This window comes from Euprymna scolopes, chromosome 12 (genome assembly GCF_053919585.1).
Source record: "Euprymna scolopes isolate OS-2025 chromosome 12, ASM5391958v1, whole genome shotgun sequence".
NCBI classification, from domain to species: domain Eukaryota; kingdom Metazoa; phylum Mollusca; class Cephalopoda; order Sepiida; family Sepiolidae; genus Euprymna; species Euprymna scolopes.
Window position 1 is genome coordinate 9,822,588 of NC_136493.1, and position 14,580 is coordinate 9,837,167.

Here is a 14,580-nt window from a genome sequence, read left to right on the forward strand (position 1 = left end):
GGAATTATATCATGGTACGATTTAATATCAGTTTCGGAGCAAAAGAACCTTCACTGCATTATTGAATTAAAAATGGGGGGGGATGAAGATCCAATAACTCACTGTTTCGCTCACTGTATAGTGGGCGTCTTCCAGAGTGAAGAAAAAAAATCCAACTTTTAGGTGTTTTTTTTTCGCTCTTGAAAAAGCCCATGAATAGTGGGCGAAACGTTGAGTTATTAGATTTTCCTTTTTCCATTTCATTTATTCATGCCATCGGATTTATTTATTTTTTTTTTTGCAGCATAATTGAACAAAATCCAAGTTATCATATAAACTCCCAGGAAACCATTTCGCAACATGCACGTTAAAAACGGTTTTAGAAAAACAAAAACAAAAACAAAACAAAAAACAACAAAAAAAAAGCAAAAGCAAAACAAAACAAAACAAAAACGTAGGAATCGTCAAAATCGATGTAGAAGCAATGCATAACTTGATGCATGCATAAAATGCATAAAATCGATGTAGAAGCAAGGCATAACTTGATACTCATGGGACATTCGGGCTGAGACCACAGTCTAGTATCTGTTTTGATGATACTTTACCTTTTCTATTCTCATTGGCGGAGAAATCTGTCACGATTGAGATCATTTTTATTTTTGTTCCTATCCAGAGTACCTCTTTTTGGGAAGCTGGATTTTCCCCACAGTAAAAACTAACCTTGTGTCTAACGCTGCCCTCGTGGGAAGGCAAGTAAATAAGAACCTGATGCTCAGGGGAAAACAAATACCAACAAAACAAAATCAATACCAACAAAACAAAATCAATACCAATAAAACAAAATCAATACCAATAAAACAAAATCAATACCAACAAAACAAAATCAATACCAATAAAACAAAACAAATACCAACAAAACAAAATCAATACCAACAAAACAAAATCAATACCAATAAAACAAAACAAATACCAACAAAACAAAATCAATACCAACAAAACAAAATCAATACCAATAAAACAAAATCAACGGAATAAAAAGAATTGCGTAAAATACAAATATCTTACCTGATCCGCAAAACAAGGAGTGTAATTGGTCCACGAATGGTTTGATAATGGGTGCCGGAACCAGGTTCCATTTGGAAGACAGTCTTTAAACGCGAAAGCTGGAGAAGAAAAGAGAGAAAAGGTTTACATTGCATTCATCATCATCATCATCGTTTGTATCGACGAGTTATTTATAAATTCCTGTTGTTTTAATTTTACTTGTTTTGCTATAAACGTATGCAATTGTTATTATTTATTATTAGCGCGACCCCTGGATATTCCACGGTCGCATCTTTCACATGTAATATATTGCTTCTGGGCATTCTTTTGATGTTCAGCTTGAATGGAAACCCTGCGTTATTTTTTTATCCCTTTTGTTAAAACAGTAAAAGTGTTTATCTAAGTAATCTGGTTAATGTAGTGTCAGAATATATCTAGTTATTACGATTTATCTCCAATATCCTTATAAGAGTCTGTTATATACTTGCATTGTATGGACGCCCGGCAAGAACGGAAAACCCCACGATATCATTAAACAACCTTTAGACGGAGCAGATACTACCATTGGATCTTAGCCAGAAAACTTAGAATGTATATTTTAGTTTCATATTAGTTCAAAAGCGACATCATTGTTTTATTTTATTTTATTTTATTTTTTACATTGAGTCTTCAGTGATCGGGAGATCCTATTTATTAAAAAGGAGGCTAGAACGTGATAACATACTACGAACATGTAATTAACATATCTATATATCCATTTAATGTTCGTAGTATGTTATCAGCTATCCTCCTTTTTAATAAATAGGATTTACCAATCGAATAATTTATAAACTGAAAATCATAATACGCGTACGTACGTATGTTAAAGGTACTACGTTATTAATATATAGACTAGCGCGACCCCTGGATATTCCACGGTCTCATCCTTTGCATTTCTCTATAATTTACTATTTTCATGGAAATCGCCTCAGATATATATATATATATATATATATATATATATATATATATATATATATATATATATATATATATATATATATATATATTAAGAGAACTTATCTTTTTATTTTATAAAAATATGTAAATATTTGAAATGTAAATATCTTACGACCAAGAGAATTCTTTCGACCAAAACAAGTTTCTGGAACGGCTGCTCGTGAGGTAAACAATTGAAGTCTAATTGATACGTTGTAGGTGGTCAAGGTAATGAGTTGTGGCTTCGTAATGATTGCCGTAGGAGTGTTTAGAGGTTATCTGTCTATCACGTTCTCTTTGTTTCAACCGTTGTGACATGTTAGCTTAATTTTTCTCTAACGTAGATTTCTAGTGTAATTTTCGACGTTCGGCTTAATATATTGTGATATAGAAAGACAAAATAAGTTGCTCTTCTGTAACTAAACGCTTAAAAATTTAGTACAAACCTGTTTGAGTGCAACCTGTAGAGTCCTGTGCAAAAAAAGAATGAAAGAAAAAAAAAAGAAAAAAATGGCCGCCGTTTCTCTTTATATGCTTGCAATATTGTCACCTAATATGCAAATGAGATGTTTCCGGTTGGATATAAAGAAGTCTGATTTTTTCAGAGACTAGGTTGATTTTTGATTTGGATGTCAGAATAATAAGTGTTGTCAGCAGTGCGTCGTGTTCACAGTTAAGTTTTTGGCAGCATTGTGTTGAATTTAAGATTTTATTGTTTTAATCATAGATCTCATGAGAGGGAGAGGATGTGTATGCGATTGAACAGCAGCAACTTCCTCCTCATCACAACCTGCTCGAAATTCTAGATATCTAGACATTCTAAAAAAGATGAGTATATCATGCCTTTCGTAATTTCTTTAACAAACCTATTCCTGGAACTTGATTTTTGACATCAGAGTGTTGAGTTTGGAGTTCAGTTTATAGGTGTGTGTTGAGCAACATAAAAAAAGTTGTAGTAGGTAGACAGGCCCAAACCCGTGACGCCAAGGCGAAAAAAGAAAGTGGAGGTGTGTAAGTGTGTTGGTTGAGCGCAAAAAAAAAAGAAGGAAAATTGCGAACGAAAAAAAAAAGTGGTAGTAGGCAGACAGGGTCGAACTCGTACCGCGATGAAGAAAAAGAGCGTGAAAAAAGTGACATCTTTGCCGTTACGTCCCTTGCCAAACCTGAAGTGACGAAGGTTTAAATTAAGGCTAGTCAATCGAAAAGAAGGGATGACTTTAAAAAATATCGGCGAAAAACGCGACTCCTCCTTGTAGAAAAGTTCCAATTTGAGGGTGAAGGAATTAATGTTTTTAGCTAATTTTTCGATATTTGTCGTCTGAAGGATCGAATTCAAGACAATACCGATCTCGTGAAAATCCGTCGCCTCTGTCGAAAGTTTTTGGCAGACAGACATACATATATTTAAAAAGACAGGTGAAATTTATATTACAAAAAATCCAAAAACAATTAACTTACTAACACCCAATACACCGACACACGACGACAATTTGCTAAAATCTAGTAAGGCTGTGTATGTTATCAAATGTCCTATAGGGGAATTTGATCCCTAAACAATTTATATATAGGCATGACTAAGACTAGTATCTTCACCGGTGTATGTCACCTGTCTTCCCATAACAGCTCCGTATACCAGCATCTATTAGCACACAACATGCCACAAAATGGATTCAGAAACATATAAATAAAAAATACTGCTATTTTAGCCGTCTCACATTTTAATCTACTTTTTCAAGAAATTCACTAAACGCATTTTTAAAAATTCATCACGCGCCCGAAGACGACTCATTGAAGCTGACAACGTTCGCAGCTATGGCGAATTTCTTTTTATACTCAAACAGAACGTTCGAACATTGTTCCGCCAAATGGAAAAGATTGATCTCAAAAGAAAGGCACAGGAATCATCCCTGCTGTTCAACGAAACACACACACACACACACACACACACACATATATTACAAAGGAATATATATATATATATATATATATATATATATATATATATATATATGTATGTATGTATGTATACGGCATAATCTCGTTGACACACCGGTTCTCATCATATCACCGAAGGTAAGCAACGTTGAGCTTGACTAATACCAGATGAGTGACCATTTGGGAATTCTAGGCGATGCATGTGCTCTTCGCTTATCTCGGCATTGTTTCCAGTCGTCCTGAACCTCTACTTTCCATTGGTATTTAACAACCCCGACTCAGGAGAGATGTGATTGGTTATTGCGCAACTCTTGCCACCAAAAATTTCACACGCAGCCACACTTACAGTGGGTATCTATAGTCTGTAAAAATTGAAGGAAGCTACCATGTATGTATATTTATTATATATACAGTTCGACACAAAGATTCTCAATTTTAAAAAGATCCACCTGAAGAAGGTCGGAGGTTAGTTCGGCTGAAAGGATGAGTGAATAACATCCCAGATGAGAATAGTAGTCCGAATACTCCAAACATATTATTAGATTCATCACATTTCTTTGTATAGCTTGGCTTTCAATATCAAATTCCAATTTCAAGTCGAGATACTTGAATGCGCCGCTCTATAGGATATTGTATGCTTTTATAACTTTATATGAAGCTAATATTAATATTAAAGAAAAAAAGAATATGGCGACATTTTATTAAGTGTTGACACTCCCTTTTGTCTGTTTTCAATCTCAATATGGCATTCTATTTTCAATCTTTAGAAAGCGCATTTCACAGCTGGGTGCAATGCGCTTTCTATATATTAGTAACGATAGCGTGTGTGTAATTTTGTGTGTCACGTTTACATCTTTTTTCTTCCAATTTAGTTATGACCTTCCATTTTTTGTAATAAATAATTTTAACAAGAATTCCTCATAAGTTTTGGTTTCGATTAAGATTATATCTGAAGGAACGATATATATATATATATATATATATATATATATATATATATATATATATATATATACTAGCTGTACCCTGCCACGCGTTGCTGTGGCTCAAGTTGGCGCAATGGAAAAAGTTCCAAAATGAGAAAAAGGTTTCTTATAGGTTTAATTTTCCGTTTTGCATGGGTACACAGTTTTTGTTGTTCCATTTTCTTAGCTGATATAGAGAATTTCTGGTTTGGTAACTCTTGAATACGTAACATAAAATGCCCATGTGAAAAAACAAAGCTTGGATTGGTTTATATTTCAAAACATTATAATTAGCACACCAAATTCCAGTTGCAATACATGCGGTGGCATCCCTGGCAAATATAGCTGTTGGATAATTAACCACTTTATCTGCTTTCACAACAGTGTCGATGGATTTGTATTTGACTACCTCACTTGGAATTTTACATTGAATAATAGCGTTAAGTTCATGGGCGTCTTTGTATTGACCTGCAAGAATAGCTCATTCACTCAGTCAAGTGGAATTCTTATAATTTGAATATCTGCAAAAACCTTTTAAACTAACTGTTCTTTTGATGAAATAAAATTACAGAAGTTAAAAGTCAAAGAATTTTGCCCTTAACTCTGATCAGCTGGCACTTTTTCGTACCCAATTTCCCACAAGTGATGCAAAAATTTTTGTGCGGATCGAACAGTCTGCAACTGGACATGCATATTTTGAGTTAAGTTTAATGTCTTCACATGGAAAAAAAAGTAGAGTATTTGAGGCAAGCATTTATTTCATCTGCTGATGTTGATTGAAGAATAACAGGTAACATTTGTCTGAAATCTTCTGCAAGCAATATTACTGCATTCCCAAATGGTCTGACATTGCCACGCAAATCTTGCAAGGATCGACCAAGAGCCTCAAGTGATTTTTTGTGTACTATTGTGCATTCATCGTAAACAATAAGTTTGCATTTCTGCAATATTTTTCCCCATATTGGATATTTTGGAGATGTCGAACATGAGATTTTTGAAAAATTGAATGTTTTAAAGTAGAATAAATAATTCTTTACTTGGTAGCAAGGTCGCAGGTATTCCTCATGCAGCAAGGGCTAAGGCTATGTCATTTTGTTACCAAATGGCTGCCAAAATCAATTTAATTAGAAAGGTTTTACCAGTTACTTCTGGTGCTGTTCAAGGTAGCAGTAATTTCCAAATAACTTCTATTCTCACAGTCAGTAAATTATGTGACTAAAATAGGATTTATCCATGTTTTGACAATGTCTTATTCACTGTAATTAATTTAGGAGACTAAAATAGGATAAGGGATTAGAGATGGACAGACAGAGAGGAAGATATATAGATAGAAAAGAGAAGTGAGATGAAAATAGAGAAAGAGAAAGAGATAGAGAGATAAAAGGATTGATAGATAAAGAGAGAGGGGGAGAGTTAGAAGCAGAGAGGGATGAAACAGAGGAAAGGAGAGAGATAGAGGAAGTTAGAGAGAGAAAGGGGCTCAAATAGAGATGGAGAGGGTGATATAGAGAGAAAGATAGATTGAGAGAGGGAAAGGGAGAGATGAATAGAGAGAGATATTAAGAGAGGAAGAGAGAGGGGGAGAGAAACAGGTGAACTACACTTCACCGTTTTTTTCATCGTTCAGTAGAGAAGAAATCTTTCGAGATTGAGGCAATTTTAATTTTTTGTTACTATCCAGAGTAATCCTTTTTTTTGGGGGGGGGGGGTAGATTTTCCACGCACTAGAAACCGACCGGGTTATCTGTACTTTCACTTAACAAATTAATAAAAGGAAAAGATTTTGTAAAATTTGAATTTAACATGAAAATACTATTTTAAATAATAGCACGATAACATAAGTGCATAAGTGCCACTTTATGTACTCCTTGGGCATTGAGTTCCATGGCGACCAGCATAATTATTTAATGGTCGCTCCCTTAGACCCCCCAGTCAAGGCTAATGCATGCGCACGTAACATTTTTTTATTTATTGAGGTTGGCTTAGTAACTAAACGATTTATTGATAATTTCGTAACCCTTCAACGCATGCCGGAAGATTTAAATTGGTTCATTATTGTTGTAATGAAAAAAAAAGTTTCATTCAACACAAAACCCAAAACACATATTAATGATAAATGATTTATTATTCTATTCATTGAAATCTAATAATGTTTAGATAAAAAAAGTAAAAAAAAGTTAATAAAAAAATAGTTGCTTATGTGCGTATTTAAAAATGTTTGAAAAAAGTGAGAAATTATTTTAATCATTTAAAAAACTTGTCTTATTTTTTGGTTTTATTTTTAGATTAGGTCCACCTTATAATCACCCCAACATCCTCATCTTAAGAACAGCTTCCGGAATAAACACCACTTTTGGAGGGGGGGGGGCTATTTACAAAATTTAACTGATATTTGTTGTCAGCATACCCACCCGAAAATACTATTAAAAAAAGGGGAGGGGTTCAGTGCCCGTTGCAGAGAAGTAGATTTATTTATCAATGAAAGTTGCGAAGAAGTAAATTTATTTATCAATAAAAGTCGTCATTTAAAAAAGAAAATTGTGGAGGTGGACCTAAATGTAAATATTTACCCCCAAAACTATCCCGAAGTTTATTACAAAAACGTTTTGTTTTCGCACTATTCAACAATTTGTTCATCCGCGCATGTAAATTAAAAAATATTTGTAAAAGTGAGAAGTTATCAGTAAATGATTTATTTATTTTTTATTTATTTATTTTTTATTTATTTATTTATTTTTTTACATTAGTACCACAAATGTTAAGAACAGCTTCCAGAACAAACACCCTCAACCTCTCCATGTTAACAACGTATTTCGGAATGAAAACCATTGGGGGGGGGGTTGTCAACATACCCATCCGCAAATACTATTAAAAAAAAGTCGTCATTTAAAAAGAAATTTAAAATCAAATGTTTGTAAAAGTGAGAAATTATTAATAAATGTTTAGTAACATTTTTCGGTGCTAATACAGAGAGTGATCCGCACTATTTTTTAAATCGTATTTCCACGTTTAATTAAAGTTTTATGGGTTTTTTTTTAATTCAATTGCAAGGTTAAAGTACAGAATAGGTACAAAGCACCCTCCCCTCCCCATGTTAAGAATGGCTTTTTAAATAATAAGGTTATTTCAACACGGATCACTCTCTGCATGAGTACCCAATTTTTTTTTAATATTCATAAAAAGTAAAACTTTTTTCAAAATAAATAAATAATAAATGTTTGTAAATGTGACAAATAATCGTTTAGTTACGGCAACGTCAGTAAATAAAAGATGTTACGTGCGGGGCGGGGTGGGGACTAAGGGAGCGACTATTACATTTTCTGCTGGTCGCCATGGAACTCAACGCTCAAGGAGTACCAAATTGTATTTTTTTTTTGTCAAATAAATAAATTTCAAGCAATTTTTACAATAAATAATAGATAGCAACTTCGTAAATTTTACGACTCGCCCCAGCATATTATAAACACCCTAACTTCCATATGTTAAAACGGCTTTCGGAATGAACACCCCCCAATCTCCCTATATTAAGAACGGCTTTCGAGGTTTATGGAAGGGCGTGCTTTTTTTAACATGGGGAGGTTAGGGTGTTTATAATACGTTGAGGCATGTCGTAAAAATGAAACAGTTTAGAAAAAATGAAAACAAACTTTTTTATGTAAAAAAAAGAAAACAATTAAAACGTAATGTTTCATGAGTGAAAAGCCTTAACATAAATAAAGGTATTTAAAATTTAAAAATTGGTAAGTACATAAATTAATTTAAATTTTTAAAATATGGGATTTTTTTTTGTGTTAATGCAGAGAGGGATCCGCGCTATTTTTAAATCGTATTTCCGCGTTTAATTAAAGTTTTATATGTTTTTATTCAATTGTAAGGTTAAAGTACAGAATAGGTACAAAACACCCTCCCTTCCCCATGTTAAGAAGGTCTTTTTTAATAATAACGTTATTATTTCAGCACGGATTACTGTCTGCATGAGTAACCTTTTTTTTACTTATCTTGTAATTCGAGAGTAGTTGAAACGGAAGTTACCAGAAATATTATTAGGCAGTCTCGCAGAAACGACTTCGAAAAATATTTATATTTTAATTAATATTTTTATAATTCGCAATGTAAAATTATTTTAATAACATGCAAACATTCATGGACTTTACAGATAGATTTTCTGAAAATTTCAATTAAATTGGTAACGTAGAAATATGGTTTTATTCACTTTTAACGAACCAGAATTATATATATATATATATATATATATATATATATATATATATATATATATATAATAGCAGGCCGCCCGGCATTGCCCAGGCGTAAAATAGCCTAGATATGATATTTTGATTAATGCAGATTTCATTTTTATTTTTATTTATATTGGACTTAATATATAGTAATGATTTAAAAAAGTTTAAAAAAAAAAACGACGCGTGCGCCACCACCGAGAATTGAACACAAAACGTTTAGCTTGCGATTTATTTTTTCCTTTGACGAAAATGCCTGAGCTATGAAAAATTATTTGCTGCAAGACTAAAAATTAAAACATAAACCACTAGCTTTTACGTTACGCGTACATATTTGTAATGCCGTCGTTCGACCTCCACCTGGAAAATTCTATCTTTTAATTTTCACACTTTCGCACCGATTTTCCCTGACTAAAACCCAAATATAAAGTTTGGCATGGGTTCCAATACCCTGTATATTAAGTTCATGTCTGTAGACAAAAAAAAAACTGACAGAGGGATTTGATAGGCAATAATTTTTAAACAAATATATATACGCATACATAAATATATATAGAAAGAGGTTTGTATTTATAACCTTTTTACGCAAATATTATGCAAGTATAAATTATATAGAATATCTGCATGGACATAATTATACGTAATAATTGACTAAAGATATATATATTTCGTCGTAATCTGCAATCAAATTATTATATAGAAAAGAGTAACGTCTCCTACTAGTTTTCCCCAAGAAATATCGCCCCTATTTTTAGTACGTAAACATATAATATATATATATATATATATATATATATATATATATATATATATATATATATATATATATATCTTTACATAAGCAGTAATTTGTTGCTACAGTCATGAGTCTTGTTTTCAGTAACTAGAGATCTCTTCAGGAAACAACGCTTATATTCAAAAGCGGAAGTCTTAATGAAAAACGAAAATCAACTCAGCAAAAAACGTTTTTTTTTAAAAAGGGTCGGAGGTGGGGGGGTGAAGCTCAGTTGTGCAGAGAACAGGGTTGACTGGGTGCGGATTTGTTTATTTATTTATTTTTCTATTTTTTTATTTGCTTATTCACCCATGTACTTATTCATTTTCATGTTGGTGTTAGGGAATGGAGTTGGTGGGGTGAGGGGTTCGGGAGTTAGGTTTTAAGGCCAAAGCGTATGTAGATTTTATCTTAAACAAGTACGTGGTTCGCCTGTCTACTGCTCACTACCAGTCTGAAACTTATAAGAGCAAATGTATTTTTAATTCTTTTTATTATCTGTTTTATTTTAGTATTTCTATTTCTTTCTATGAAAAGGTTAGGATTTACCCGGATCTATTGACCATTTTTTGGGCATCTAGAGAACGATGAAGGGGAGGGACAGGGGTGTAGGAGGTGTGAGACAAAAAGGGAAAGAGGAGGAAGATGAGGGAGAAGGAAAGAGGGGAAGAATAGGGAAGTGAGAAGAAAGAGAAGAGGGGAAGGGGAAAGAGAGGGGCATAATTTGTTTGTCCATTTGATGTTGTTGTCTTTATAATTGGTGTCTTTATAAATTTGTTATTAAAACTTTATAAATTTGTTATTAAAACTTTATAAATTTGTTATTAAAACGTTTCATAATGATAGTAATTGCAAACTCAGAATGTATGGCATTACTAAACTCATGATGGACAAATGCAGTCATTTTTTATGACAGCGATAATAATTATTTAAAAAATAGTTACAGTTTTTAATTTATGCGTTATAGCGAAACCTGTCGAATGCCGGCCAATTATTTCCTCTATCTGTCAGTTCATCCTCCTTTACTTTTTAAAAATAATCGATCACGACTTCAAGTCCTTAACTTAGAAGCAATTTTTAACTTATATCTACCCATTCACCAATTGATTAGCTTCAATCCTGTGACATCTGCTGATAATTTCACCATTACTTGTCTACATTAATTTGACCCCTTCTTTCTGCATTAATTCTTGCACCATTACATCATTCTGTCTGGGTCATTGTGACATTGCATTTTCTGTTCTAAAAATAGCTCAGTCACTACCAATATTACTCTTTCATTTCTAATTTTCAATTTAGCTTCGGCAGTAGTGTTGTAAAGCCCCTCCATTTATCCACTCTCCGTACAATTTATTTTTCTTTTCATAATAATATATTGTACTAATTTTTTTTCTTGTACTCATTTGTGAATTATTCCACGAAATTTTGTTTTTTTGCATGACCTTTGGATTCTTTACATCTGGATACTCCAATTTTACGAACACTTTTGATCTTCCCCTCTTAAACTGAACAGCCATTCACGTGAAATCATTTAAACATTTTCCCAATTCCCTCTGCTTGACTGCTTTTTTAAAAAAAACTTTTTAGCAAGTAGGATCTATAGCTCACTTGCAGTTTCATTAATTGATTTATAAGCAAAAGCTGATTCCGTGGATTAAAGAAAATCTACTTCTTTTGTGTTTCCTCTTTGCGAATTAAATATGTTTTTAACTCTGGGGGTTTAACATGTTTTATTAACTCTTTGCTAATATATATATACTAGCAAAAGTATCCGTCGTTGACTGGGTTCAAAAGCAGCCTACAGAAAATGGACTCTAATTTATGAAAATATGATAGGTTATGAAAAGGAAGGGTTGTAAAGAGATAGCTTCGAATTTGGGGGTATCAAAACCAAAGCAAAATATGATGAAAGTAAAAATAAAATAGATAAACCCCATAATTTATTACACCATACCTGTTCACACTGAAACACGTATTACAATATTCTGTAGATCTATATTAAAAAACCTTGTTAAACTTTGTGACATATTTACATTCTATGGAGGTCAGGCGCGAACGAACACCCCATAATTTTATTATACCATATTTCTTCAAACTGAAACATAATCATCAAAGTATACTTACGAAAATAGATATGAAAAGTTTTTATTAAAGTTTGTGCCTATTTTCATTCTATGGAGGCCAGGCGCAAACGCAGATCCCATAATTTTATTATATCATCCCTATTTAAGTTAAAACATACTTATCAAAGTATTATTATGTACATCTATATAAAAAACACTTGTAAAGGTTTTTTTTAATTCTAAAATTTTTTATTTACAGACGCGTACGCAGCCCTCATAATTTTAATGAATCATCATTATATCAGATCAAGTATACCCATTCCTGTGTCTCGATACATCTTCTATCATTATATGTAATCAGTTTTCTATAATAGTCAACCATATAGGAGCCTATTCGTGACCAGACACACAGACGTTCAGCTTATATATATATATATATATATATATATATATATATATATATATATATATATATACACAGGGTGTCCACAAAGTCTGGATACATTATGTAGCCAGACTTTGTGGAAGCATCCTATAGATTATGTAGCCAGACTTTGTGGACACCCTGTATACACACGTGTATATATATATATATATATATATATATATATATATATATATATATATATATATATATATATATATATACAGGGTGCCCACAAAGTCTGGCTACATAATCTAGAGGATGCTTCCACAAAGTCTGGCTACATAATATAGCCAGACCTTGTGGAAACCCTATTATATATATATATATATATATATATATATATTTGAAGAGAGTATTTGAAAACCGTGACCTTCTGGCAAAGACCAAAATCATGGTATATAAAGCTGTCTTGCTGCCCACTCTTCTCTATGGATCGGAGACCTGGACCACATACAGGAGGCACGTAAAAACCCTGGAGACGTACCACCAAAGATGCCTCCGAAAAATCCTCAGAATTAGTTGGAAGGACCGACGCACCAACACCAGCGTCCTGAATGAGGCTGACATTCCCACTATCACCGCTACTGTTGCTCAACGCCAGCTCAGATGGACTGGTCATGTTGTCCGAATGCCGGATCTCCGCCTCTTAAAACAGATTTTCTACTCTCAGCTTGTTGAGGGAAAGCGTGCACAGGGTGGCCAAAAGATGAGGTATAAGGACAACATCAAAGCAAATCTAAAGCGGTTTCACATGGACCTTGAGACATGGGAGGACGTAGCTGGGAGCAGGTTGGCATGGAGGAGCGCTGTCCACGAAGGTGCTGCGCTTTATAGTAGTGACCTAAATCAAGCTGCTGAGGATAAACGCAAGCACAGAAAGGACAGATTATCAACCAGACACACCCAACCCCACCCCACCACCACTACCTTTATCTGCCCAAATTGCACAAGACAAATTGGGTCTAGGATTGGGCTCTATGCTCACCTGAGGACCCACAGAAGCCACAACAGAGGACAGTCTTACTCGGACACGAGTGACCGCCGATGATGATGATGATATATATATATATGTTATAGCTTGCAATAAGCCACAACGAAAACAGAACAACGGAATAGAGTTTAAACAGTGTATTACTGGAACAACAACGTAAAAAGGTTACAACTGAAAAGAGTAGTAAACGTCACCGAACAGGCGAGGGTCGCTCTGGTGTTTAATCCACACCTGGGAACAAAAGGTATATGGTTTATATAATGGATAGAACAGTCCATTTGGAGGGTGATTCCCCCCACAACACCACCTCCCAATCTGATTTCCGCGGTTCTGAAAATCAGTATTTCTTCCTTTAGAGGCAGACCACCAAGGGTCTGTGCGCTTCCTCTTTCTGCCGGAGCGTCTCGGTTCTGACATCACTTTTGGAGGGTCTATGTCAAAACAGTCATACACAGTTTTAATCGCCTCACTGCCGTCATGCGGTGGTTCTTCTTGATCCTCATAGAAGCATTTCCTGATTTGATCCAGATGTATCTTATGTTAGAACTTTGGGCCCTGAATAATGTATGTGACATGGCCGATTCTTCGTAAGATCGTGCCTTGTCCCCCAAAAAGCAACGTTATTTCTAAAATTTCTAAAATGCACGTTATCTCAGCTGTTAAACCGTTTCGTTGGCATTGTAGCGGTTCTGTTGTGTACTATGTGTTTGGGTAGCAGTTTATCAAATACGGATTTTATTTTCCATCCAAACATGATTTCTGCTGGGGATCCCGCAGCTGGTTTGTTCGGATTTCTCGTGATTCTGTAAACCTGCAGAAATTGCTGAAGGGCCTTTTCTGTCGGTGTACCGGACGCCTTTTTTAATGCCCTTTTAAGCGTATCGACGAAGCATTCGGTCTGGCCGTTGCTTCTGGCGTGGTCCTGGGGTGTCGTAATATGCTTGCATTGATATGTCTCGCAGTCTATGCAGTCTACAACCCCAAACCGAGCAAACAATTCCAATAAAAAATTTGTCGTTGTTGCCGTGGTCGTTTTTTTTTTTTTTTTTTTTTTTGCATCTTAGTACCTCTGGTCATTTAGAGTAAGAGTCAATTACTATCAGGTAGTAAAAATCCTCCACAGGTCTCACATAATCGATGTGGTTCCTCGACCATTGTTGTTCAGCCTTAGACCAAGGATTATAT

General features: G+C 34.1%; 1 protein-coding gene across 2 annotated transcripts in view; it reads right to left on the reverse strand.

Moving 5' to 3' along the window:
• The window catches only part of LOC145291170 (calcitonin gene-related peptide type 1 receptor-like), a 380,557-nt gene that overhangs the window by 87,193 nt on the left and 278,784 nt on the right, over nucleotides 1–14,580 (reverse strand). For both annotated transcript variants that reach the window (XM_080136712.1, XM_080136713.1), the window contains exon 3: nucleotides 1,045–1,142. In XM_080136712.1, coding sequence (XP_079992838.1) covers nucleotides 1,045–1,142 — 98 coding nt within the window. The remainder of the gene's footprint in view (nucleotides 1–1,044; nucleotides 1,143–14,580) is intronic.